This window comes from Marmota marmota, unplaced genomic scaffold (assembly GCF_001458135.2).
Source record: "Marmota marmota marmota unplaced genomic scaffold, marMar, whole genome shotgun sequence".
NCBI classification, from domain to species: Eukaryota; Metazoa; Chordata; class Mammalia; order Rodentia; family Sciuridae; genus Marmota; species Marmota marmota.
In genome coordinates this window covers 705,201-732,623 of record NW_026000026.1, presented here as the reverse complement: position 1 = coordinate 732,623, position 27,423 = coordinate 705,201, and the positions used below count along the sequence as shown (strand labels likewise).

The window sequence follows — 27,423 nt, the reverse complement described above, 5'->3', positions numbered from 1 at the left end:
AGATGTCTCTACAGGACAGTGGCAGTGAGGGCAGAGAAATGGCCCCTCTCCAAGGGAGGTCCTGGCCCTGCCTGTGGTCCCAGTAGAAGACGCTGGCTTTGGTGTATTTAAAACTAGAAAAGAAGGCAAATGCCATGCCAGGGTGATCCCAGAGGGTCTGAAGGTCAAAATGCAGCCTCAAAGAGGTCTCCTTCCTACCTGAGGCCTCCCGGTGACAGGGGTGTCTCCTGCCAATATGGCCTCAGTGGTCGGCTGCCGAGAGGCTGTCCTATCACCCAAAGTCCCATCCCGGGAGAGCAGCACAGCAGAGAGAGAGAGGGGCTCACTCCAGTCCCTCTTCTCCTTCCAAGTTCAGGCACAAACAGGAAGATCACCCCCAGGAAGAGGTCAACACCAGCTGCTGCCAGCCACCTGGGCCTTCCCAGCAGCCACGGTGGCAAGTTGACACGGCCACCTGCCCTGGGCCCCAGTCCACTGTAGGGCGAGGGCCATGCTCTCCACCAGCATATCCTGAGCTAGGCAGAGAGGGACTCTTTAGGAAGACATTGCTGGCCTCCTTCGGACCTGCACCTGGCTAGCAGGCACGAGGCTCTGCTGGGCTGCACAGAAGTCCAGGAGACGGCGCCAGAGAGGGCAGCAGGACAGCAGGATGTGGTCTCCTGAGGGGAGAGGAAAGCAGCTCCAGCCCATCTGAGTGCCCACAGGGAGCAGCCCCAGTCCTCTCCTGGGCCCCCACACCCTCACCAATCAGGCAGAGCCCCTCCTGGGCCCGGGTGATGGCCACGTTAACTTGGTTGGGGTCCACCACGAAGCCCAGGAACTTTTTGAGCCAGCTCTTGGTCGGTCGCTGGTCCACATCACTCCTGGGGCACGTGCGGACGGTGCTCACCAGCACATAGCGCCACTCACTCCCTGGGGTGAGAGGTGAGCTTGCAGGTGCTCCCCACACCCATTGCACTCTGACCCCCAGGTGTGGGTTCCCCCAAATCCAACCTCACCCTGGCTCTTGGTGATGGAGGACACAGTTACTCCAGTGACACCCTCCCTCTCAAGGCCCTTGCTGATGGCTACAGCCTGTGCATTGTAAGGTGTGAGGATAGCAATATCCTGGGGGTCTACTGTCCGGTCCAGGGTCAGCTGCTTGGTGATCCGAACCTGAGCGGACAAAGTGGCAGGTGGAGCTGGACCATGGTGCCATCTGGGCCCAGGGCACATGAGCTTCCCTCAAGTTCCCTTGGCCCCTCTTCCTCCTAGAAGGCCTCTCTGACACTTCCTCCTCCTTCCCCTCATCCAGTGAGCCCTTCTTAACCCCAACTCCTCCTCCAGGAAGTCTTCCCTCATTCCTCTTCCTCCTCCTCCTCCTCCTCCTCCTCTTCCTCCTCCAGGAAGACACCCCAGTCCTGACCCACGGGGGCACCAGGGAGGGTCTCTCTCATGCTTACCACCTCTGCCACCTCTTCCAGGTTGGCCTTGGAGTTCTCATTTCCTTCATCTGTGGACACCAGCAGGCTCTGCTCCTGGCCCTGCACATAGCCAAAAATGATAGAGCAGCTCTCCTTGCCAGCATAGCCCAGAATGCTGGCTGGTCGCCTCAGGCCCTGCCAGGCCCTCAGTTTCCTCCCATAGAACTCCATGGAGGGGAAGGTGCAGATGGCCTGGTGCATGCGGTACTGTGTGTCCAGGAGGAAGGCGTCCCTGTGGTACCGCTCAAAGAGAGACCGATCCATCCCCAGGTTTTGCAGTTGCTTGTCCTTGACCACAGGCCGTAGCTGCTTGTGGTCCCCGAGCAGGACCACCTGGAGGCACAAGGGGCATGGTCCTGACCTGGCCCAGAGGTACCCCAGCCTGTGGGCCATTCCAGATCCTGCTCAGTGCTGTCCTTCACACCTCGGCCTCCAGCCCAGGGCACAGGCTCTCCACTGACTGTCCCTCACCTTCTCAGCTTTGGAGAAGCGCACCAAGGGGATGAGGGTCTCCGGCTCAGTGGCCATGCCCGCTTCGTCCACGAGGATCTGCCGGATGTCCAGCTTTTGGAGGCTGGCTGAGGCTGCACAGGAGCATGTGCACAGAATGATGGAGTGCTGGTCTAGCTCAAACTTCCGCGCCTTCCCCAGGATGCTCCTGTACCTGTGTGGGCCACAGCCTGTCATTCTGACGCCCCAGCAGGAGGCTTACCTCCCAGCCCACCACTTACGAGGCAAGGTCCTCCCTAGAGAAGACTTCCTCTCTCTGCAGCCGGGTGTCAAATGCCCTGATCTCTGGTGCAAATGGGTTGGAAGCCTGTCGGATTCGGTGGTGCAGGGTGATGCTCCTGCAGGGTAGAGCCTCAGTAAACTGCAGTCCACTGTAGGGCCAGCTCAGGCCCAGCCTCCACCCATGCTCAGAAGGACAGACAGGCCGCACCTGAGGGTCTGGTTTGGCCTCCCCTCCTGGTGGGCCTTGTTGAGCAGGCCTCTGCGGCCCACACCTGGAATTGGGAACTCAGTGGCCTCGGACTTCTCACTGTACACTCGCAGGGGCCGCAGCTCTGCTCTCCTGCTCAGGAGTAGTCCTGGGGGTGGGTGGGGTGTGAGCTTAGGCTGTTCCTCTGTGCAGGCAGCCCCTGGCCACCCCATGCACTGTACCCAGCACACCTGCCATTACATCCACTGACTTGTTGGAGGGGCCACAGTATAAGATGTGTGGGCCCCTCGGCTGCCCTGCCCCACCAGGGCTACTGCTGGTGGACTCCTGCTCCTGGTGTGATTGATGCAGCCAGAACATGATGTGGAGGCCCACCACGGTCTTCCCTGTACCTTCAGTCAGAGCACAGGGTAAGCAGAGCCCACCCTATTTCCCAGGATCCCCGTGGCCCATGGCCCAGCCTACCCAGGGCAGCCCTGCTCCCCTTGCATGTGGGCCCACCTGGTGGGCCCTGGATGACTGTGAAGGGCTTCTCCAGAGCCTTCCTGACGGCCTCGTTCTGGCTAGAATTCAACTTGTGGTGACCTCCGGGGATGTCATAGGCCTCTAGCTCCAGGAGCCTGCTGGCAGCCACTGGGAGCTGGGGACCAGGCCTCCCTAAGCACCCATGCAGGGCAGGGAGGGGGCAGGAGGGTGAGCTGGGGTGGGGCTTGGGGCTGGACCGGCCCAGAGCAATGCTGACCACCAGGGGGGATGCCTTCTTCAGCCCACGCACGGCTTCCTCCTTGCGCCTGGGAGTGAGAGGGACACAGGGAAGTCAAGAGGACCCCCACCCAGGAAGAGACCGTGCTCACCTTCCACACCTGCCCTGGCCTCACAGGGCAAGCCTGGTCGAAACCACTCACAGGTCAGGAAGCTGCTTGGGCATCACCTCCACAGTGAATCGAGTGCCAGGCCTCAGCACCTCTTCTGGAACCTTCTCCATGGCCATTTGGTGGATGAAGAAGTGCACCCGCTTAAAGGCCTCCTGCCGGTCTTCCTGGCCCTCCTGGTCCAAGTCCTCAGTCAGCCCGTGCGCTACCCAGGCATACCCAGGGGAATCGATGCTCAGGATGGACCTGAGGCTGCTGGGCCTGGCAGAAGGGGCCTGGAGCCCCTCGAGCCGGATGCAGAGGTAGCAGCAGCTGAAGTTGACATGGATGCAGCTCTCCCAGAGGAAGGCAGCGTCCAGGAGGAAGGTGCCCCGCAGCTGCCCTTGGGGGGTGCGCTCCGCGTCCCAGTTAATGCACACATGCTGCAGCGTGATGGAGCTGTTCTCTGCAACTGCATTGGTGGCCGACTCCAGGCTGCAGAGTGGCTCCCACACGCGGGAGTACTCATCCTCGTCGCGGTACCAGTCTTGCGAGGCCTGGAGCACACGCCCAGAGAAGCAGTCACCAGGCCGCTCCACGTGCTCCAGGCAGAGGCTGAGGCCGGGCACCACAGTCCACAGCTGCAGGGCTGGTGCCAGAAAGCCACGCTGCAGGCTGGTGCTGAGCTGTACCTGCAGGGTGTCCCCGCTGCCCAGCTCCCGGACAACCTCTATGAAATGGCCACAGGGGCTCTGGCGCACGTGTACAGGCTCCCGCCCTGGGGACTCCTCCTGGCCCTGCTCCTGGATGAGGGCAGCTGCCTCCGGCCAGCGCTGCTCCTCCATCAGCACCAACAGCTGCTTCCATAGGGCTACACCCACGACCCGGGTGTATGGGTCGTGCGAGGTGCCAGGCAGTGGGGAGGATGGCCGGGACCTCTGCACCGAGTAGACGCGGCGTCGCCATAGCAGCCGCAGGCCTGGCCGGCTCTCCAGGCTGCAGGGGTGGTCAGCCAGCTGCAGGGAGCTATAGTGGACAGGGTAGGGATCAGGCAGCGTCTCTTGGTTGACTGGGAAGAGGAGCTTGAAGCAGTGGGTGCCCATCTCCACATCCACCACAAAGCCCAGCTTATTTTGGGGTTGGGCCTTGAGCTGGGTGGCCAGGTGCAGGCTTCGGGCCCGCCGCTGATAGCTCCGGGAACATGCATACTGGCTGCCAAAGTCCTGGCAGAGTCCATCGATGTCCCTGGTGGAGTACTCAGGCCCCCCATGGCCCAGCGCCAGCAGCAGCAGCCTTTGCACCACCAAGTCCAGGTACCTGCGGATGGGCGATGTGGCCCATGTGTACCAGTCCACCTGCAGTGAGTAGTGGCTGGCCAGTTGCTGCTCACCCTGGCTGGAGCGGCCAAACACCGAGCGACCTAGGGCCTTTCGGAAGGCAAGGCCTGCAGGAGCCAGAGAAGGGTGCATGTCATCCGTGGCAATGAGGTCCACCATCCTGTCGTAGTCCTGAGCACGGGCAGCGAGCTGGACATGCTTCCAGAGGGAGGCCAGGACATGCAACTGCATGCCCGGGGTGCTATAGTCATGCAGATAGTGCTGGAGGCGTGGTGACAGGGCTACCAACTCTCCATGCCGCTCACGAATGGCTTTAAGCTGGAGACTGCTAGGTGTGGGCTGCCACCTCAGGGGCGTGACCGTCCTCGTGTGCTCACACTGCACCAGGAACTGAGCCACCAGTCTGTTAAACTGGATCATGTACTCTTTGACCATGATGTGGGCTGCGCGGAAGCCCAGCTCACTGTCCTCCTGCGGGGGCTCGTAGTCACAGGCAGTCTGCAGGCGGTGTCGGCGCAGCACCCGGGAGAAGTAGCAGGCGGCTGCGACACAGGCCTCCACTGAGCCCAGGTGGGCTGGCAGCTGCAGGCCGGCGCCTGGGTATCCCTTGATCATCGCCTCAGCCTCCTCATAGGACAGCTGGTGGTCAGAGCATATCACAGAGGGGGCAAAGCGCAGGCTCTGGAGCTGGCCACTGCCCTTCTCCATGGTGAGGAAGAGGGAGACAGCCAGGCGGTCCCGGCCTGGCAGGAGGCTGAGCACTTCCTGGCAGATGCTGACTGGCAGTGTGAGCACTGGCTCTCTATCGGGAGCATAGAATGCAATGCCCTGCCGGCGGGCCTCCACGTCCAGGGTCCCATCCCTGGGCACAAAGCTGGCCACATCAGTGATGTGCACAGCTACCTCACACCTGGTGCCCAGGTCCCGGACACTGAGGGCATCATCTAGGTGACAGGCACCCTGGGGGTCCACAGTGAAGGTCAGGAGGCTGCGACAGTCTTCTCGGTCACCAGCAGCAGAGTCCAGCTCCATTTGGTATCTCTCCAGCACCTTGGTGATGGAGGCTGGGTCAGGCATGGGGGTCCTGAGGCCATGCTCCAGGTCCAGGATGCGGAGGCCCTGCTCCCAGGTGGTGGCCTCGGGCAGCACATCCAGGATTATGCCCAGTGGGTAGTAGAAACGCTCACGCCACAGGACGATGTGGACCCAGAAGAGCTGGGTGTGCCGAGCCTCAGCCGAGAGGGTCTTGTGCCCCACACGCTGCACCCGGCCCTGGAGCAGGCGGTGAATGGGGATGTGCAGCGGATCCTTCAGCTCAGCCACAAAGATCTTGGTCACAGAGCTGTCCACAGGGATCATGATCCGGGGATCCCACTTGTCCATCTGGCACACAAAGGCCAGCGCATGCCTCCTCCTCTTCAGCACACCCACCACACGGCCCTGCAGCCGTCCTGTCATGTCCCCATCACCAGCCTCCTGGTCCAGGACCTGCACCAGCACCTCATCCCCTGTAAAGGCCATCCCACAGTTCAGACGGCCCCTGATCTGGATGGGGCTGGAGGCTGCATTGCTTAGCGGCATGGCGGACGCCCGCTGGAAGGTCTCCTTCAGGAACGTGCAGTGGCGGTACAGCTCGGGCTCTGAGTGCAGTAGCTCCCACAGCATGGCTGGGGGCAGGTTGGTGTACTGCTGGGCCTGCTGTGGAGACTTGGGTCTGGCTACGGTGTCCAGCAACCCATCCTCCCCAACGGTCACTGTCACCTGTCGGCTCTCATCCAGGAGCTCCTGCAGGATGGCATCCTCGGCGTCGAGCTCCCCGTGGGAAGGCCAGAAGTCAGATTCCCAGTCCTCAGGGTCTGCAGGCCTCCTGCCCTCCAGGGTCCGCCCTGCTGCTGCATCCCCAGGGGCTGCGTCCCCTGCCTCCACCTTCACAGCGACCTCACGCCCCTTGGCCACGGGCTCGGGCAGAACCCTTGCCACAGCCACGTGCTCTGTGGCTGGGCCCCCAGCTGTCTCTTCTGTGTCAGTGTCCCTGGCCACTGCTGCCCCAGCTGCCTCTGCTCTGGGGGCCACAGGGGCCCAATGCTGCCTCTGAGCCACACTCTGCTCGATCTGCTCTAGCGACAGGCTCTCGGGACAGATGCTGCGGTGTTCCACACACTCGTGGATGAAGCTCCTCCAGAGCTTGCTGCAGGCTCCAAAGGAGCAGAGGGCCACTGCATCCCCCACGGCCACCAGTTGGGACTGGGCTCGGGTCATGATCGTGTTCAGTACACGGGCCTCCGTGAAGAACTCGGAGGCCGGTGCCCTGGGGCCGAGCAGGCTGAGGCAGTTGTGCACAGTGCTCAGTACCACCACCCGGAACTCCCGCCCTGCAGGGGACACATGGGTCAAGCCGCTAGGCAGGACAGTGGACCGACCTCCATCTTCAGCTGCACCCCCCACTGGAGCAAGACTGAGGAGCAGGCCAGAAACTGCCCCACAGCCAGGTGCCCCTTGCCCGTGCCACTGACCACCCACCTGGCAGGATCTCAAAGCTGCCCACAGACACCTCGCCCAGGTTCCTTCTCCTCAGCTCCTGCCTCAGGGCAGCGACCTGGAGACAATAGGCCAGAGCATGAGGGGTCGGTGCCCCGCCAGCGATGGGCCCCAGAGACCTGGGCACCCTCAGCCGCCAAGCAGCAGCCATTCTGGAATTTCAGGTGGTAAACTTCCAAGGAGGCCAGAGGCTGGGCTCACCTGGGCGCCATGGGAAACAGCACAGATGTGTCTCTGCTCCCGGCCACCCCAGCAGCGGGGCCAGGTGTTGTAGACCTCCTGCACTTTCTCCACCACCTGAGCGACCTCCGCTGCGTTGATCCAAGACGTCCTGGACAGGTCCTGCTCAGGGGTACCCGCCACATGGCAGAACATGAGCGGGTAGTGCTGGGGGTGGCGTGGGACCTTGCCGCTGGCCTGGATGGGGTTGCCCTTGGTCGTGTAGAAGTGGCGTGAGACGAAGCTGATGATGGCTGCGGTGCAGCGGTAGTTCTCGTGGAAGATGAGGCGGCTCTTCTGGGCAACGCTGTGGGCCTCCTGCTGGTAGTGCAGGAAGAGGCGGTAGAGCAGTGTGTGCCTGGCCGCCCTAGCCCTGGGCACACTGAAGAGCCTGGGCGTAACCTGCATGTGGTCCCCCGCCAGCACCACACGGGTGTGGGGTGAGGCATAGGCCAGTGGGGTGAGGGCCTCGCACTCCAGCATCTGGGCAGCCTCATCGATGAGGATGTGGGAGAAGAAGCCGACCGGCACCTGCAGCTTTCGGGCCTGGGAGGTGGTGGTGACCACCAGGCGGTGATGTGCCAGCTCTGCCCTGGTGGGTGGGCGGAAGGCCCGGCCGTCCTCTGTCAGGCAGCAGTACCGCAGCGTAGCCGGGTCGGTCTGGCTGGGCGGGCGGTCTGTATACATCACCCGGAGCGGAGCTGCCTCAGGGTGGTCTCTGCTGACATAGGCGTGGAAATACTCCCGGATGTAGATGTCTGCAGCACTATGGGGGCACAAGGCATGCAGCTGTTCCCACTGTCTGCTAAAATGCCCCATGTACCTGGACCCACCTGGAGGTCCTGGAAGGAGGTGGACAGAGTCCTGCTAGGCATGCTGGCATCCCCAGAGGGAACAGACACATGGCAAAGATGCAGGAAGGTCAGAGCCTGACAGAAAGGAATGGGAGGAGCAGAAGCTCCTGCAGGGTCAGGGAGGGCTCAGAGGGGGAGCGGTTTAAGGCAAAGCAGGGAGGAAGGTGAAGGAGCTGGCCATGGCCTGCAGCAACCCAGGGTGACCAGAGGCTGGCCTGACCTGAGCATGGCTCCTGGGCTCTGTCAGCAGTGGGCAGCAAGAACTGGTACCCTAACTCTCAGGGGCAGAGTCCAAGGGTCAAGAGGCAAAGGAAAGGCTGTTGGCACCTTCCAGGTGAGACATACCTGGCCCCACTAGCCCCCCAGACACTGCCAAGACCCAGTGATCCCCACACTAAGCCCAGAAGATTGGCCCAGGGTATGTGGCCCTGTCCTGTGCGTCCTCCCTCCTGATGCCGGGCTGAGGAAGACCCAGAAACCTGCCAGTGTACTCTGTTAGAGAACCAAGAAAACCACATCAACCAGAGGGGAACTTCCCTATTGAGAAATCTGTGTTTCTATAGAAAACACAATCAATCAAGGGCCTTGCCATGTAAAGCTGAGCAAGCCAACCACTGCCACCCACCTCCCCTTCTATGGTACCTGACCTCTTGGTGGCTCTCCGGTCCCTCAGCCAACAACAGACCCATCACCCCAGGGCAGCTGGCCCTCAGGAGAGTCCCCACAGAGGACTGGATACTGGGCAGGCCTGGGCTCACCTGTTGGTGTGTGTGCAGATGAGTACCTTGGTGTGGGACTGCCGAACCACCTCCAGAGAGGCCATGGCTAGTGTGTAGGTTTTGCCAGTGCCAAAGGGCCCATAGATGAGTAGAGGGGGAACAGGCTTCATGCCTCCTGGGCTGCTGCCTGCAATGAGCCTCACAGCCATCTTCTGCTTGTGGTTTCCACACAGTGAGGATGGGATGGGCCTGGGATGGGGCACAGTGCAGTTGGGCAGGTCCGGTACCACCAGGTGCTCCTTGGGCAGTGTGTCCACTGCCTGGTGCCAGAGGCGGAACGGCATTGGGTCAATCTGGAACTGCACTTCTAAGAGGGGGTTGTCCTCAGGCTTTAGCTCTAGGGCCACACAGCAGTGTGCTGGCAGCAGTAGCCACAGAGCTTGCTCTGAGCTGGCCCGTGTCTCCAGCTGCACTTCGAACACTGTGTCATTAGGTGCGGGCACAGGAGCTATGAGGGCCGTGCTCACTGCCCGACTCAGCAGGAAGCCCTGGTCTGTATCTGGCATCAGAGAGGAGGGGACAGGGACTTCGGCGTAGAGGGCTCCCTGTGGTGCGAAGAGCATGCCCAGTGCTGGTGTCTGCAGAGCCGCCTTCAGGGACACCTGGACCTGCATGGTCAGCCTGGTGGGAGCACCTGGTGGTGAGCTCCCAGGCCACAGCTGTAGACCTGGCTTCACATTCAGATTCCCAGCTGCCCACCCGCCTGCTGCCTGCCTCACCTAGCCACCAGCCGCTGCTGAGCAGCCTCCTCCTCATAGAGGAAGTTGTGCATCTTCTGCCGATAGTTGCTACGAGAGATGGGGCCTGAGGCCAGGCTGCTGTGACTGAACTCCAAGGCCAGGGCCGGTGCCTTGTACTTGGCCACCAGGGCTGCTTGTTCAGCTGTGTGTGGCACGCAAGGAACCACGTGGCGGTTGCCTGTGTGCCAGCGGCCCCGCTCCTCGAGGAAGGTAGGTGCTGGCCTTCCACAGAATCCTAGGCTCTGTGCTTGGCCCAGCCGCAACCCCAGCTTCTGAAGCAGAACTGGCCGGCGGCCAAAGTCGAAGACCACCCACTGCTCAAAGGTACCAAAGGAGGCAGCCTGCACATGCACCTCCACCTGGAATTCAGCTGAGGTGTCACGCACACGGAAGTGTTGCCCCTGCGCATACAGCTGGCCCCGTGGGAGGGAGGGGGCCACCAACGAGAAGTCTGCTCCAGGCTCCTGCTTGAGCAGGGCCACGTGGAGCAGAGGGTCCTAGGAGAAGAGACTGGATGTGAGGTGCACCCCCAGGCCCTGACCCAACCCTCTGGGCATCATCCCAGTCTCCTTCCCTCCCAAGAGGCAGTTCCAGCCACTCTCTGGGTGTAGAACCTACGCCTGATTAACCTCCCTGGTCTCCTCTGCATGGTGGGGGTCATGGGACGTGCCTTAGGCCCTGTGGATGTGAGCATAGGCAGGATGGGCAGCCTGGGCCCACCCCACCCTCCCTCTCGGGGCACCAGACACTGCTAACCCATGAACGCTGCAGAGGGACCCTCAGGGTGGGGGCTCTTGAGATGCCCTGTCTGTAGGTAAGGAAACCGAGGCAGAGAACTAAGGAGCCTGCCCAGGTCCAGATCCCAGGCTTCTGACATCTACCCATCTCTGGTACTCACCTCCTGGGGCATCCTTCACCCAGGGATAGACTGGCCCACAAGGCCTGAGGCCTTGGATCTGTGCTAAGCCCTCACCTCAGAGTGGACAGTGAACGTCCAGCTGTGCTGGGTCTTCTTCTCCTGGGCCTGATGCACTAGGGGCTGGTGGCAAGTAATAGACACTCCAGGGACGGTCTCAGCCAGCTGCAGGGAAGACCTGGCCTTTAGCAGGGCAGCCTGAACCTATCCCCTACCCCTGGCACAGCCCCCACTTACCACCAGGACCTCGCTGCTGCTGTGCTGGTACTCAGCCAGCAGCCGCGCCCGGTAGGGCATCAACCCGTCCTTCCAGGCTTCTTGCTCCCGCAGCCGCAGGGCCTGTGCCCGCTGGACCCACTCTTGCAGTTCCTGGGCTGAGTGTGCCTTGGTGCAGATGTCCCCATATTCACAGAGGTCAGGCCTGGGGGCAGGGAGGTCATCAGGGCTACACGGAGGTGCAGCCGAAAGGTGAGCTGAAAGGCAGGCCTCCCACGCCCACTCTAGCCTGTATGGGAAGCAGGATGGATTCCAGGCCAGGGCACGCACGGACCTTGCCTGCTGTCTACTCCCATGCCCCTAGGACAAGGCCTGTCACGCAGCTCCAAGAAAGGGACTTTCCTTACCCAGGTCCTCAGAGGCCAGGTAGTGCTGACCCACTGGGAGAGGATGAGGCAGGTGCAGGGAGCCCCAGGACCATGAGTCTTGCATTTCCTGGTGCTGGCTGGTGGGGATTCGTCCCCCACCTTACGTTCCCACCCAGCTGTCCTTACCTTGGGCAAAGCTCAAATGTAGACAACCCCATGGGTGGGCTGCGGTACTCCCAGGGCACAGCCTGGTCGTAGGCCACCATCTGTGCATGCTCCAGGGAGGAGCAGTGGTTCTCAAAGGCTTCCTGAGTGTGGCAGGTGACCAGGCAGGTGTGACAGTACAGCTGGACCCCAGGGGGCTGGCCCTGGGGCGCTGTACACTGTGCCTCCCGAAGGGCAGGGTGAGTGAGCAGGTCCTCCCGCCGGAGCCCATCCAGCCGCTCGGCCTTCCACACGGCCATCTCCACAGCACTGTGTGCATACTGGCAGCGGGCAGCACCATGGCGGCACGGCTGCCCACGCCCTACGAACATGCAGTAGTTCAGCAGGGGGCAATTCTGGGGCTGCGGCCGCACCTCTACAAACTGCCGCTTGCGGCCCTCGGTGCTGACATGGGCGAGGAGTGAGTGGCAGGTTCCATGCTCGGGGCACCGTCCCTGGGGGTCCATAGGGCTAAGGTGTGGGGGGCAGCGCCTAAAGCAGTGGGCACACAGAAGTTGGAAGTGGCCTCCGAACTCTGCACAGATGGTGTCAGCCGCCCCAGGTGGCCCACCCTGAGCCCTCTCGCCCTGCAAGGCAGCCTTCAGCCACAGACGGGAGACGTTGTGCTTGCGTTCGAAAGTCCAGACCAGTGCCTCCTCACGGCTGTGGGCGAAGGTGCACTGGTTCCGGTGGCGCCGGCAGCCCAGCTCTGGGCTGTAGTAGCGACAGACTTTGTAGTACAGAGGCCTTGGGAAGGTGGGCCTGCGGCCCACCCTGCGCCAGACCTTACTCTTGGCAGTGCACTTGCAGCGGGCCAGCAGAATCTCCCGGGGGCAGCCATGCTCCACCTTCTGCAGCACATAGGTGGTCTCGTTGAGGCGCTGGGCACAGCGAGGGCAACCCAGATAGAGGTCCACTTGGGCGTAGAGCCTGGCTAGAGATGGCCCCTTGGTGGCCAGAGGGCTGGTGGGCAACGGACCACGCCCCTGGGATGCCATGTCTGAAGCTGACCAGGCTCTTCAGGGCGGCATTCAAGACTCCCTGGCCCACTGGGACAGGAGGCCCAAGTCAGGCAGAGGTCAGAGGGTCACCCACACATTCCCCCAGGCCAGGGTGAAGAATCCTGCCTAACCCAACCCACAGAGAGAACTGTTGGCAGTGGCCTTGACTGATGGAGAAGCTAAGGCTACTGGCCTGACCCACCAAACCCCTTCCTCCTGAAGGGTCTCCAGCTTGCTCAAGAGAAGCAGAAGTGACAGCTGGGGACGCAGGAGAACCCTGGAGGCTACAGAAGCTGGGCCCAGTGAGGCCTGGGACTCCCAGGTTTCCGTCTCCTTTACACACACTATACCTCTTTTCTGAGAGTCCACAGTGTCTCTTAGGGTGACTGCACCCCTAGTCTTGGCAGTGGGGACCCAGGGTGGGGAGGACACAGCCCTGCAGAGGACCAACCCTTCCCAGGTAGGACAGATAACAGAGTTCCTACAGGGATGCCAGGAGAGGGGGCTGCCCAGGACCCAGAGTTTTAGCTGGGGCCACCCCAGCTGGGACGAGGGAGGTGACAGCTCCTTGCACACTCTGCTGGCCAGGAATCTTTGGGGTAATACAAAGACCATGTTTAAAAAAAAAAAAAAATGACTGGGGCTGTGGTTGTGGCTCAGTGGTAGAGCGCTCGCCTAGCACGTGTGAGGCCCTGGGTTCGATCCTCAGCACCACATAAAAATAAATAAATAAAATACTGTGTCCAACTACAACTAAAAAATAAATAATAAGAATAAAGAAAGGAAAATGACTAGGGCAGCCACCCAGGGTCTGAAAAACCCCTGCACCCAAGTGGAAATTTCTGAGCCCAACTGAGCCAAGACCCCCACCAGGTGCTGGATCCAGCAGGAGGTGCAAGGGAGCCTGGTTGTGCTGCTGTGGGTGGGGTCGGGGGGCCTTCCAGGCAGCTGGCTCACTCCCGGGGACTCACTGGGCGCTGGCATCCCTCCCCTCCCCAGCAGGCCCTCCCGTCTCGGCTCCAGCTACCACCAGGGGTTTACCCTGCACTCACCAGCACCAACCTCCAGCAGTGATCACTTTCGATTCTGCCCCTGGGGCGGCTCAAACCTCAGATGCCTGATCACGGAAATTACCTCACTGACCCCTGCCCGCCCCGCCCCCGCCCCTGCCCCGCCCTCGAGTGACACCTCCCCTCCCAGCCTTGGTGGAGCTCCCTGGACTGCGGATGAAAGTAGGAAGAGTCCTGGGGTGCCCTGGGGTCAGCCCTTCTTGGCCCCAGCCTCACACACACATTCTTCTGTGGCCTTGGGTGTACGGAGGAGGAGTTTCAACCTGGGCAGATGGCTAATGGTGCCATGCCCATTTGGGGTTTAAAAGGTATTCCTAGTGGAGGTGAGGAGCACTTTCTTGCAGACCCCGGAGCCCGGAGCCCGGAGCCCGCACAAGTGCACTCTGGCTAGGACGGAGTACTGGGGAGGGGGAACGGGCTGAGAGTTCTGCAGGGGGAGGGGCCCTTTCCTAAAAGGAAACATCCCTCTGAGGCTCTAGTGACTACATCCAACCCCCTAAAACAAATGAAGAGGTCCAAGCTATGACTTGAAGAGCCAGGAGCATTACACAACCTCTTTTGAGCTGTGCCTAACCTCCTGGCCTTGTGGAGAAGGGCCACCATCAGCTGAGCGCAGCAGTCACCCCAAAGGCTACACAGCCAGCTGATCCCCAGCTGAGCCAGGAAACTGTGGGCGCAGGATCCTGATCTCGCCCACTGCAAAGGCCAACCTGAGCAACCAGGGAGCCTGGTACAAAACTGGCTGGGTATCAAAAAAGACTGCCAACTTCCTCCCTCCCTGCTCTCTCTGACCACACATGTTGGGGGACACCCCAGGACCACTCCTCCCAGAGGGGAGCTATATCGGGGAGAACTGAGGCTCCTGCCAACCTCCAGCCCTGGCCAACAGCCTGACTGCAGCCTCAGTAGACGCCAAGCCGGAACCACACCTTGTCACTTCCAGCAGCGAGATCATAAATGTTTATTGTGGTTTTAAGCACTAGGTTTGGGTGACTTGTTACACGGCAGTTGATAGCTACTGCAGCTCTGTGGTCCCTCAAACAATAAGGCACATCTGTCTCCAATCTCCCTCCCGCCAGGCAAGTGTCAAGCAGAAGCTCTACCGCTGGGCACACACCAATAACCAGGAGCCTCTGAACACACAGATATCAGAAAAGAGGACGAGAAAGAGATTCCCAAACAGGAGCAGCACGAGAAATGAAGTTGAAAAACATGCAAGAAGATCTTCGGGTACTCCTGGGGATCATGGGGCACTGCTGAGACAGCAAGAGGGCTCTGTTCTCACACAGGAAGACCTAACCCTAAATCTGTCTGAATAATGCAAATTACAATGAAGTGCCAAAGGAAATGGGACATAGTAGACACACTGGTTGTAAGATTCTTTTGGGAAAGCATCTCATAAACAAGAATAGGCAGGACAATCACTAGAAAGAGTATTCCGAGCATGTGCCACTGCAAACCCCTGAAGGAAGAGCATGAGCACAAGCACATCAGCAGATTTCAGGGCTTAGCAGAGAGCCCTGAAGCCAACCCAAGCACATGCCAGTGTCACCTGTGAAGAGTGGCAGCGCTTCAGACCACAGGGGAAGTCAGATTGTTCAAGCCTGGTTAACAATCGTCACATCCTGAAACAAAAACAGCAGAGTGGGGAAGGCCTTGATGCAAATAGTGACAGACAGAAGATTAAAACAGGAAACGCAACCACCACAGAGACCCTGGAAGAAACCTAGGCAGAACGTGTCTGCCAGTCAGTAGTCTTGTATAGGACTGGCCTTCCGAAGGAGGGCCCATCCCTGCGGCCAGCATGTTGGGCATACTCCTTCCCACTCAGGACTAAGGGACTCTGTACTCCGAGCAGACTATGAGGGACAGTGTTCAATAATTCTTTCCTTCTCATAGAGCCAGCTGTTAAACATCTACCTGTGTGCTGCTGACAGGTCCAGCCACACAAGAGCAAAGCAAGCCTAGCTCATGTCACAGTGAGATTCTCAGTTCTTTAGTATTTTAAAGATCTAAAGATTTAGTATTTTAAAGATCTCAAAAATTCAGAAAAATATCCAGCCTAAGAGAAAAGTAGGCAAAGCATGTGATCCAATACTGCACGCACCACAAAGGAACTAGAAATTGGCCACTGTGGTGCACACCTGTAATCCCAGCAGCTCGGGAAGCTAAGACAGGAGGATTATGAGTTCAAAGCCAGTTTCAGCAATTTAGCCAAGCCCTAAGCAACTTAACAAAACCCTGACTCTAAACAAAATATAAAAAAGGGCTAGAGATGTGGCTCAGGGGTTAACACCCCTGGGTTCAATCTCTGGTACTGAAAAAAAAGAGGAGGTGCTGGGAGTGTAGCTCAGTGGTGTAGCACCTGCCTATCTCCTGGCTAGCACATGTGAAACCCTGGGTTTAATTCCTAGTATGGGAAAAAAATCAAATTAAAAAGAAACAAAGTGCGTTCCCATCCCCCACTCAGCTTCATCTCCTGAACCATGTGTTCCCAGAGTCCACGGTGCCTAGCCTGGCTTTGCCCTCTGCCAGTGCTAGGAGCCATGGAGGAAATTCAGCCCAGGTCTCCTGTGGTCTGGGGGCAAGGCCCAGCTTTTCTGAGGGGCATCTTTTGCTCTAAGCAGCTCTGGCTGTGACACTTAAGCAGCACCCAATACCTGTCCCCCTCCCCCCACCCAGGAACTTCTGCTCTGGCAGAAGCTCATCTAGGAGTGACCAGGTGGCCAAGTGTGGTGGCTGTGGTATGGCAATGTCTAGATTTTGTCAGCACCCAGGGATCCTGGCTTAAGCCAGGGAAAGACACAGATCCCCTCCTCCTGGGATCAGGGGAGGGGCTGCATCTGTACCAGACAGACATTGCCAAGGAAGCACCTAGGCCCTGGGTGCTCCCAGATGCCCCCTTGCCCTGCCCCCTCAGCATCTCTGCAGGGCCTCCAACCCAACCTCACTCCTCCCCAAACTGCATGCGTCAAATCAGTCCCCAGTAGAGGGGGGGGCTGTACTTCCCTGCTAGTCCCCACCCACAGTGCCCAGCCTGGGCTGCCCCACCCCCATCAGACTCATAGCTTGATTAAAACCCTCCTAAGAGCATGTCATGGGTGTCCCCAAGGGTCCATGCCCCCAGGTGGCATCTTGCCTTGTCATTCTGAGTGCTCCACTCCATGGCCAACTCTCTAGAATGACTGGGAGAGGGGATGCGCTCAGTATAAGGAGAGGGGTGGGCAGGAGTATCCCACCACATCAGCCTGCGGCTGCAGGCCCAACAAGGCCATGGGGGATCCCTTTTGTTGGGGCTGGGGGGGTGACCATTCCAAATTCCTGGACACTTGGTCCTGCAGAGCCTGGCTCCCCTCGTGCTTTGTGGGATGGCATGGCCAGAAGAAGAAGTCAGGTAGGGGACACAGTCCACCCTCCCTTCCCCCACAGCCTCCCTGTGTGCTGCTCCTCCTTGACACCTAGACGTGGCTTGCTCTGGGAACCCAGAGGGTCAAGTCCATACTCCTGGCCTCTGGCCTCAGCCCTCACTGTGACACCTGCCTGTTACCTTCCAGGGTGTCTGCTCCACTGCCACTCCCTGTGCATACCAGGCACCTCTAGGGCCTGTGTTTGTGACTGGGGATTGGCCAGTGTGCAGAGGACAGGAAGAACTGTGTAGCTCCTCGTGGCCAGTGTGGCTGCCTGGGTGACCCCAAGCTTGTAGAAGCTGGATGGAACACAGTTGCCAGTGTGGGGAGCCAGCCCAGACCCAGGTGTGCAGCTAGAATCTCCTCGAGGGCCAAGCAGAAGAGTGTCTTCAACAATGGTGCTGGGACCACTGAGCTGAAGCTGGCGGGGACGGGGGGAGCCAGGCCTGACCTGCACCCCAGCTCAAGGGCTCCCAGGGCCAACTGAACATGGAGTGAGATGTGGGAACCAGAGCTCCTCACAGCATGGGGAGGCAGCCCCTTCTCTGAAAGGACATGGAAGCACTGATGGAAAAATTGGTAAATTGTTTCCACAAATATCAGAACTCCTGCACTTTAAAGGACATCAGTGATAAAAATGAAAAGGTAAACTATCAACAGAGGAGATATATTAAAAATAAACAGACCTAAGGAATCCAGAGCAGGTTTTGGTTTTTTGTTTTGCTTTGTTTGGTTTTTTTGGGTGCTAGGGATAGAACCCAGGGCCTTGCTATGCTGCACAAGCTCTGCCTCTGAGCTAACTCCTTGCCTGAGATTGTTTCAAATTTTTAAAATTCAAAAATTAAAGGCTGGTTTCTAAAAATGAACAAAATATTTGAGACACACCTCACATAAAAAATATAAAAATGACCAAAAGCACAAAAAGACACTCCACATGAAGTCCTTTGGAGACACAAACCAGAGCTCCTGAGGTGAGGCTGTGTACCTGGATGAAGGTGGACCCTCCCAGGCATGGAGGAGGCACCAGATGCTGCAGCCAGCTCAGAAACCAGTTTGGAAGTTTCTGGCAAAATCAAATGAACATTGACCTCATGACTAAACAACTGCATGCCTACCACACCTGCCCAAGGAGATGAAACACACCCGCACTTTCTCTTTCCTTTTCTTTCCTTCATGGTGCTGGGGGCTGAACCCAGGGGTGCTCTGCCACTGTGCTACACCCCAGCCCTTTTTACTTTTTTATTTTGAGACAGGATCTTGCTAAGTTACCAACCTGCCTGGCACTTACAATCCTCCTGCCTCAGCCTCCTTGGTAGCTGAGATGCAGACCTGGCCACTGAGCCCAACAACACACAGACATTTTCGATGTATGGTTGCATGACACGACGCTAAGGAGCAGCTGTGAACCAGGTCATGGTGGCAGAGTCGGGAGTGGTTGGGAAGGGGAAGGAGGGAATGCCCTACCTCAGCCAGGGCCACAGTTCTCTGTCCATCGCCGAGACTCAGCCACGGTCCTCCGGAGTGCTGTGTTTCACTGAACGTACGTTTCACCACAGCACAATTTGTGTGTGTGCATGTGTGGCTATGCACTTCCTGCTCACCCAGATATCAAGAAGGAACAGTGCACCAGGAGTGCAGCAGGCCAGCCTCAAGCCGATATTGGCCTCCGGTTGCTTGGGGAGCCCAAGGTGCCACCTACCCCATCCCTCATGGAGTCAGGAGCTGGAGCCAGATGGATCTGGCAGGGCCTTGGGCAGCCCACCCTGCCCACCAAGCAAGGCATCCACCCAGGCCAGAGGCAGCGATCAGAACTTGCACACACCCACTCTACCCTCATGGTGCAGGAGCTGCACATATAACCAACCGGCCCAGATGGAACTGCCCCATGCCAACCCCTCTGCACAGAGAGGGTCCAGCACCACACACCACGGAGCATCCCCTCAGGTACCAAACAATGAGCAGGACCTGGGCTCAGAAGGAAAGTTGATTAAGACAGCAAGTTCCAGTCAGTATGACTATGACAAGTGACCCAAAACCCAGACATAAAACAACCCTCCATGATGGCCACAAAAGACACAGGCACAGACTCAAAAGTCAGCTGGTCTTATGATACCCAGATCCTCAGCCAGAGAGGTGGATTCTGCAGTAGGAGGCACCTGAGGCTCCTTAAGCACCTACCTCCACTTCTACGAGATCACCCAACATAACAGCTGAAGTCCAAAATGGTGGGCAGGGGAGAAAGGGTGAATGGAAACTCCACCATCTTCTCCCAGTCCAACCTGATTGCTGCCACATTCTAGTCCTCAAAAGTGAGTCCCAAGGCCAGGTGTGGTGGCACACTCCTGTAATGCCAGCACCTACGGAGGCTGAGGCAGGAGGATCACAAGTTCAAAGCCAGTCTCAGCAATTTAGTGAAACCCTAAGCAACTTAGTGAGACCCTGTATCAAAAATTAAAAATAAGCCAGGCATAGTGGCACATGCCTGTAATCCCAGAGGTTCTGGAGGCTGAGGCAGGAGGATCACAAGTTCAAAGACAGCCTTAGCAATGGTGAAGCACTGAGCAATTCAGTGAGACCCTGTCTCTAAATAAAATACAAAATAGGGCTGGGGATATGGCTCAGTGGTTGAGTGCCCCTGAGTTCAATTCCTGGTACTAATAAATAAATAAAATAAAAGGGGCACAGGATGTGGCTCAGTGTGGCTTGGGGGTCTAATCTCCAGTACCAAAAAAAAAAAAAAAAAAGAGTCACCAGGCTGGTCCAAAACCAAGGGGTGGGGAATTAGACCCCCAACTTTTGTGGGAGGCGTGCCATAGACTTCATGAACATTTTATTTATTTATTTACTTATTAACAGGGAGGCACCACCATACCTGGTAAATTTTTTAAAGCCATCACATGAAAGAAGAAAGTCAAGAGTCATCAGCAGGGCTGGGGATGTGGCTCAAGCGGTAGCGCGCTCGCTTGGTATGCGTGCGGCCCGGGTTCGATCCTCAGCACCACATACACACAAAGATGTTGTGTCCGCCGAAAATTAAACAATAAAAATAAATAAAAATTAAAAAAAAAAAAAAAAAAAAAAAAAGGAGTCATCAGCACTTTAGAAAAAAAAAAAGAAAGAAAAGGCAGAGACCAACGCAGAAAAAAACAAGTCAAGAAAATTCCTGGTCTAGGGGTGTAGCTTAGCGGTAGAGCACTGGCCCAGCATGTGTGAGGCCCTGGGTTTGACCCCCAGCACTGCATGGACAGGCACATGAGAGAGAAAATTCTGCAGAAATACTTCAGCCTATGGAACAACTTAATGAAAGACATGCATCCAAATAAACCAATAACTGCAATAAATGTAAAAGGATTAAATTATCCTAGTAATAGACTAAAGATCACAAGATGGATTTAAAAAGAAAAGCCAGGTACAGTGATCCATGCCTGTAATCCCAGCTACTCAGGAGGCTGAGGCAGGAGGATTCCCAAATTTGAGGCCAGCCTGGGCAATTTATTGAGACCCTGACTCAAATTAAAAAAAAAAAAAAAAAAAAAAATTTTAACAGGGTTGTAGATGTAGTTCAGTGGTGAAGCGCTGGGTGTTGCTCCTCTGTACCACAAAACAAATAAATAAAGAGAATACAGTACTTGTGACTTACCATAGATACAATAAAAAACAACTAAAAAAGAAAAAAAATATGAAAGGCATCTATCAATCAAAAATGAATAAATAAATGCTAGCATAGCAATATTAACATCAAACTAGAATTTAGGGCAAAACCAAATAACACAAGATAAATCAAAGAAGAGACACTGCTTAATGAAGGAGGAAATCCACCAAAAAAGAATGTTTTTTACTTCTTGAACTGGGATCTGCAATCAGTTTCCTGAGCCAGGCACACCTGTAATGCACACCTGTGATCCCAGCAACTCAGAAGACTGAGGCAGGAGGGTCATAAAGTCTACTCCAGCCTGGGCAACTTAGCAAGATCCTGTCTCACAATTAAAAGAATTTTTTTTTTTCCTAAAAAAAAGGGCTGGGGATATAGCTCAGTAGTAAAATGTGCCTGTGTTCAACCTCCAGAATTAAAAAAAAAAAAAAAAAAATTCCCGAAATACCATCTTTACTGCATGTAATAACTCTGAACCTTCCATTCTACTTCTCCGTGTGTACAGAACCATGAGCCACCATCTCCTGACTGACTGCTCAACCCACTAAATGTGTTTACACTTACTTGAAAACCTAAGCAAGAAGTTGCACTGATCACTGATAGCTAGTGTCCTAACTTTTCCTTTGGTACCAGGGATTGAACCCAGGGGCACTTAACCATTGAGCCACATCCCCAGCCTCCCCCATGCCTTTTTTTTTTTTTTTTTTTTAATTGTGAGACAGGGTCTTGCTAAGTTGCTTAGGGCCTCACTTAGTTGCCCAGGCTGGCTTTGAACTTGCAATCCTCCTGCCTCGGCCTCCTGAGCTGCTGGGATGATAGGCATGACCACCGCATAAGGCTAGTATCCTATCAAATGTATAAAGCACTCATGTTAATCTATAGATTTGAGGCAATCCCAGCAAATTGTCTTGAGAATGCCAATAAAGTGATCATAGGCTTTATAGAGACAAAAGACAGAGGACAGAAGCTACTCAACTTTGAGACTTAATATAAAGCTCTAGTGATCAAAACAGTATGGTAAAAGAATAGATAAATACATGACCATAAATACATGGTCAAGTAGAACAGAGACTCCCGGAACAGACCCACATAATACAGTTGACTGATCTTTGACAAAGGAGCAAAAGAAATGCAATAGAAAAAAAAAAAAAAACTCTTTTTTTTTAGCAAAAGAGTGCTGGACAAGTGGACATCCACATACAAAAACCACAATGGCAGGCTGGGGTTGTGGCTCAGAGGTAGAGTGCTCGCCTACCATCCATGAGGAACTGGATTTGATCCTCAGCACCACATAGAAATAAAATACAGATATTGTGTCCACCTATAACTAAAAAAAAAAAATATTAAAAAACAAAAAACACAATGGCGAGGACATAGGCACAAACCTGGCCTTCCACGAGATCACTCAGGATGGGCCATGGAGCCAAGTGTGAGACGCCAAACTGGAAAGCTCCAAGAAGAGGGCTGGGGTTAGCTCAGTGGCAAAGCCTGCCTAGCAAATGCAAGGACATGGGTTTGATCCTCAGAATCACAAAAAAGGGATGGGACTTCATTTTTCCCTGTGAAAGATGAGGACATCTTTCATAAGAGAATGAGGACAAGCCACAGCCTGGAAGAAAATGCTTGCAAAAGACATAGCTGATAAAGTACTAATATACAAAACACATGAATTAAAACCAACCAACCAACCAACCTCCTAAAACTTAAAACTCAACGATAAAAGCAGGAGGATCATTTGATCAGGAGTCTGAGGTCAGCCTGGCGGTACAGGGAGACCCCATCTCAAGATTAAAAACAAAAACCTGCAACCCAGAACAAAACAAGTCAGCAATAAGAAAATGAAACTGGGGACTGGGGCTGGGGCTCAGTGATAGAGTACTCACCTAGCACGTGCGAGGCCCTGGGTTCGATCCTTAGCACCACATATAAACAAATAAATAAATATGTATTGTGTCCGACTATAACATATATATAAACGAAACTGGTGGGCAAAAGGCCCGCCTGAACAGGAGCCTCCCAGAGGTGTGCAGAGCAGCAAGCACACAGAGGCCTCCACAAAGAAGTGTGCAGAGTAGCACACAGAGGCTTCCACAAAGGTCACTGGGGATGCAGAGCAGAGCAGCAGCAGGAGCACCCCTCCACACCTGACACACGGCCCCCACTCCTGGGAGTGCCACTGCATGGCATCTGCCTCTGGGAGGGTACACCATAGTGCGGTCACTCTGGAAGGCAGATTGCAAGCCAGCAGTCACATTCCTTGGCATTTACTCCAAGGAGCTGAAGACCACAGCCACACAAAAACCTGCACATGGTTGTTTACAGCAGCTTTATTCCCAGCAGCCAAAACCTGGTGACAGCCTAGGTGTCCTTTGAGAGGGCATGGACAAGTAGAATGTGGTCCACCCAGACAGTGGACCCTCACTCAGTGCCGGCCCCATGGGGACTCTGTCTTCTATGGCTCTGAAGCCCTGGTGAGACAGGCAGCTACTGCTGAGTCCTCCACTCCTGTGTCCTTGACCTTGAGTGGCCATTGCTGAAGTGACCCCCAGGGACGTCCCCTTGGTAGGAACAAGCCCAGAGCCAACTCTTCTGAGCTTATACATTCACATTCTGCAGCTGTGAACCCTGAGTATCAGAAGTAGATATCACAGGGCACTACTAAGGGTACAGCCCTCTCCAGAGAAGAGGGGAGTCCTGGCAGGGTCAGCATTTGAATGACAAAGAGAGGCCACAACAAGGAGAATGGGCAGTGGGGAGTGTGAGCTAGAGGGTGGAGCAGGGAGAGGTCATCTTAGCCTGAAAGAGGCAGAGCAGGGTGCATCTCCAAGGGCACTGGCAGAGAGGGGGCCTGAAGCTGGGCCAGTGGTGCTGCCCTCCCCAGAGACGAGCCACAAGAGGGAGCAGATTCAGGGTAGAAAGTAAAGCAGCACGTCTGTCTTGGACCCACTGAATCCAAGGTGCCTAGAGGTGTTATGGGGAGGGAGGCCACCAAGGCCACAGCATGTTCATTAGCTTTTTTGGTACTGGAGATTGAACCAAGGGACGGTTCACCACTGGCTGCATCCCCAGCCTTTTATTTACTTTTTATGTACACACCTTTTCTGTGGTGCTGGGAATGAACCCAAAGCCTCACGCACACCGGGCATGTGTTCTGCCACTGAGTTCTGGTCCTGGCCCCAGCACCACCCCCCCCCAGCAGCTGGGATCAGACATGTGCCACTGTGCCCAGCACTTTGCTGCTGCAGACATGTGCGTGCAGAGGAGCTCCAGGTCTGGAGCACAGGTCTTTGGATTGGGACCCTGAGGGACTGCGCACTTTCAGAGCACATGCTCTCCTGTATCCCACAACACTGGCCTCTCCACACAGGGATTTTCTGGGTGGTGGTGGGGTGTGAACCTGTGGAGCCCTGGGACACAGGGCCAGGGAGGTGCGGGGGCACTGGACAAAGGGCAAGGAGATGACCAGCTTGAAGGGCCCCTGGTGGAAGCCCTGGATGAGGCATGGCTTCTCCAGCAGGACCCTTGCTGTGTTCAGCACAGCCCTGCTGCTCAAAAGCTATCCTCTGAGGCAGCAGCAGACACTGGCACAGAGACTGTCCTGGTCCCTGTCAGACCTGCAGAAAACCCACCCCACTCCCCAGGAAGGGTGACACCAAAATGGCGCCTGGTGTTGTTATGAAAATGCTGGACTCAAGAACCCCTGACCACATGTGGAAAGGACTCAGCAGGTATCTGTGAGGAGCCCAAGATAGGATGGCCCTGTCCACCATGGGGGTGGGGGCATTTTCATAAACTCATTCCCTCCACAGCCTGCCATTCCCAGAGCCAGACACAGAATTAATGAAAAAGGTTTTTATTTTATGTCAAAGTACCAAGCAGATACTTGCAAAACATAGAAAGTGAAACTCAAGCAATGCCCTTCCCCAGGTGCCTCTGGGCATGCACTGAGCTCACGCCCTCTGCAAAAACCAAATCCAGTCCCATTTCCTCAGAAAACTAAACTGAAGGCAGCCACTGGATAGACCCTGGCCAGCCTTGAGGAGCAGTGGGAGGCCCAAACACCCCCCCACCCCCGAGCAACCAGCAGGCCCTGCAGGAGCCAGGGGGGTGAGCAAGCCCTCCACCCACAGTGGAGGTGGGTTCCTGTGCGAGGGGCTGGTGGCAGATGGCTGAGGGCAGTCTGGGGCACCATGAGAAAGGGAAGGGAATTAATTCTAAGTTGGTCTGGGGCTTATGTATATGGCTCTGAAGGTAACTGAACCTTCCAGTGCCTCCGTGGACGGAGAGGCAGGGGCTGAAACAGTCCCATCTGAATCTTACAGAGGGAAAATGCTCTATAGCCGGAAAGGCAGGCAGAGAGCATGGCAGATGCCGGCCAAGGGAAGCCCCATAGGTCCCCACCAGTGACACCATGTCTTACATTGTCTGAGCTGCTGGGCCATGCCCACACCTGCATCCTCCTGAGGCCCACAAGGTCATGCTGCCCCATGTCACAGAACTTGAAACTCAAATAAAAATGAGTTTAAAAAAAGGAGTATGTACACAAATAGATAAACATCACGCCAAAACCAGCTGATTCCTAACAGCAAACAAGGATGTAACAGAAAGAAAATAAGAAACAGAACAGTAGCTTGACGTGGGGCCCTGGTCAAAACAAAGGTGTAAAGGTTGGGTCTGGGCATTTAGTGGGATGGATGGACAGAGAGAGGGACAGCTAGTTCCTTTCAAAGCAGCAAAGAGGGACTGCAGCCTTCTCCTGCTGTGGGGTTCTTGGCCAACAACCACCAGAAGGGTCTGTGGATAACTGGCCCCAGGGATTATCCCACTTCCTGAAATGTCTAGCTCCAGAGGCTCTGGCCTGGAGGATAGCCCCCTGCCTGGTCTTCCTCGAGATCCCAAACCCTGATCTGCAAACTGTCAACAGACAGCCCTTCCTGGAATATCTTGGGCCCCACGTCCCCCAACTGGCCTGCTCTATGCTCTGGGGGTCCCATCAGCTGACTGCACACAGGGGCCATCTCAGCACCACCAAGTCTGAAGGAACACCCCTATACAAACCCCACAAAGAGCCTCATCTTGGGGAGGGGCACTGCCCAGGAACTCCAGCACCTGGCCAGGTGCATACACAAGTGCTCCAGGCCCATACCAGAGCTGCCTTGGGAAGCCTAGGCACTCAGCATTGTTTTGGTTGAAAATGCTACAAATTTGATTCTTCCTGGAAACCTACTAAGCAATTCACTTAAAAACACCTGTAGCACGTGATCAATGGCTCCTGACCCTGCCTGGTATGCCTGGGTGCCCCATCTAAGCACCTGGGGTGGGGGCAGGTGCTGCCCGGGGCCTGCATCTTGGCCCCCAGGGTGCACATTCCCACACAGGCAGAGGAGTGGGGCGTGGCCACACTAACCCTACAGAAAACTGTGGGAAGAAACCAAATCCATAGGATCCATGGGTTTCCACACTTGGGTACAGTTCCCAAGACATGTGTTAGTAACGTCCCCGAGACGGCGCGTGGGCACCAGGACCTCAGTGACTTGGCGGGCTCTGGCACTACCAGCACCTTCAGGGTCTCAGGCACCTGCCGTCCTGGCTCTACTGCCTGCACCTGGCTGCACCCAGATGCACTCCTCCTAGCCACTGTTCCCCTGGCTCCTGCTCAAGGCCCAATGTGTAAACAGTATCAACAAGCAACAGGTGGAAAGTCTATTTCCCAAGAGAAAAGGGGAGGAAGTTTGGACTTGAAGACCCATCTTCCAGGTTGCTGGCATCTGTCTTCTCATTTGCCTAGTGATGCCTCTCTTTGGTTCAGCCCACTAGACCTGCCTGTGCTGAGCCAGCCCCATGGCCTCTGCCTGCAGCGGCCTGAGGAGAGGCAGCCAGCTCCACCTGCCCTGAGGGGCCTCACCCTCCCAGGACATACCCTGCAAGAGGCCTGGGCTCCTGGCTACTTCTGCTCATGGTCCTCTGCCACAGCAGCCACCTCAATGGTGGTTGTGTGTTCCTCAGGCCCTGGGGCCGTGGCAGTGGGCACTGTCACTATTGTGCTGCCTGCAGGTGACGCCTGAGCCACATTCTGCAGGGTGGGGCCCAGGCTGGGAAGCGTGAGCAGTTGTAGCGGACTGACCACCTTCAGCACAGTGCTGCCGTCCTGCATGGCTGCTGTACTTAGGACTGTGAGGCTGGATGCGTCCGGGTGGATCTCCACTGTGTTGGGGAAGCTGGAGCCTGAGGAGGCCAGGACTGTGTAGCCACCGAGCAGCGGCGAGGCTGGCGAGCTGGCTGGTGGAGCCTGAGGAGAGCCCTTGCCCAGGACAGCCGAGGGTAGCGTGGATACCACTTTACCAAGTGGCACACTGGCCAGCTGGGGCACAGGCACGCCTGGGCCGAGGGCAATCTGCGCGGACTGGGTGAGCACCTGCGAGGCCACAGCAGCTGGTCCAGACGTGGCGCGTGCAAGCCGAGGCCGCTTGGCAGGGGGTGGCAGGGGCACAGGTGTGAGTGTCATGAGCACATTGCTGAGGTGCTGGGATTTGTGCTTCAGTTCCCGGGCACGGCGCCGATGCTCGTCACACTGCTGCTCCAGGGCTGCAGGGACACAGATGTCACCACAAGGTAGCCCAGGAGCCACCAGCACCAGACACCCAGGGCCCCCTGCCTAAGGTGAGGCCAGCAGAGGGGACAACCAGGGCCACTGCTCCCAGGTGAAAGCCGTGTGCCAGGCAGTCTCTGCAGGCAAAGCTGCCCTTGGGGCCAAGTAAGCCTATTCACACTCATGTGCAGTGCACACACAAAGGACCACAAGAGCAGGAGCTGGGAGCAGATGCAAAGGACACAAGGCGCATCTGCTGGTGGCAGGGTGGCCCTTCCT

General features: G+C 56.5%; 2 protein-coding genes, 1 long non-coding RNA gene and 1 other non-coding gene across 12 annotated transcripts in view; 2 read left to right on the top strand and 2 right to left on the bottom strand.

Annotated features, from left to right (window-relative positions):
- Window positions 1-19,285, bottom strand: Helz2 (helicase with zinc finger 2). Of its 5 annotated transcripts, XM_015478349.2 has the most exons (20): window positions 18,368-19,282; window positions 15,049-15,121; window positions 13,479-13,543; window positions 11,408-12,474; window positions 10,875-11,058; window positions 10,695-10,802; window positions 9,701-10,218; window positions 8,961-9,602; window positions 7,331-8,114; window positions 7,112-7,187; window positions 3,309-6,963; window positions 2,905-3,194; window positions 2,634-2,795; window positions 2,404-2,551; window positions 2,195-2,311; window positions 1,935-2,127; window positions 1,443-1,796; window positions 999-1,155; window positions 745-912; window positions 1-659 (listed from the first exon to the last, which is right to left on the bottom strand). In XM_015478349.2, the coding sequence occupies exons 4-20, from the start codon at window positions 12,421-12,423 to the stop codon at window positions 535-537; spliced, it is 8,697 nt and encodes a 2,898-aa protein (XP_015333835.1). In that variant the 5' UTR covers window positions 12,424-12,474; window positions 13,479-13,543; window positions 15,049-15,121; window positions 18,368-19,282; the 3' UTR covers window positions 1-534. The 5 variants fall into 5 exon arrangements, with proteins under 5 accessions (XP_015333835.1, XP_048666593.1, XP_048666592.1 ...); XM_048810636.1 differs by having other exon boundaries at window positions 1,443-1,523; window positions 11,408-13,543; window positions 18,368-19,285; XM_048810635.1 differs by having other exon boundaries at window positions 11,408-13,543.
- LOC125618931 lies at window positions 7,554-25,739 on the top strand. The gene is made up of 3 exons (XR_007350305.1): window positions 7,554-7,698; window positions 23,483-23,489; window positions 25,653-25,739. It is a non-coding gene; the product is annotated as an uncharacterized LOC125618931 (long non-coding RNA).
- Window positions 13,071-13,143, top strand: Trnaa-agc. The gene has a single exon. It is a non-coding gene; the product is annotated as a tRNA-Ala (tRNA).
- Window positions 24,393-27,423, bottom strand: part of Gmeb2 (glucocorticoid modulatory element binding protein 2) — a 27,590-nt gene continuing 24,559 nt past the window's right edge. For all 5 annotated transcript variants that reach the window (XM_015478332.2, XM_015478325.2, XM_048810641.1 and 2 more), the window contains one exon: window positions 24,393-27,140. In XM_015478332.2, coding sequence (XP_015333818.1) covers window positions 26,500-27,140 — 641 coding nt within the window. In that variant the 3' untranslated portion in view covers window positions 24,393-26,499. The remainder of the gene's footprint in view (window positions 27,141-27,423) is intronic.

Coding starts and splice junctions, on each gene's coding strand:
- Helz2 (XM_048810635.1), bottom strand. CDS start 12,423: ATGGCATCCCAGGGGCGTGGTCCGTTGCCCACCAGCCCTCTGGCCACC. Junction 11,059..11,407: donor ACATTTGAGCTTTGCCCAAG/GTAAGGACAGCT, acceptor CCCTGCCCCCAG/GCCTGACCTCTGTGAATATG. Junction 1,156..1,442: donor TGGAAGAGGTGGCAGAGGTG/GTAAGCATGAGA, acceptor TTGTCCGCTCAG/GTTCGGATCACCAAGCAGCT.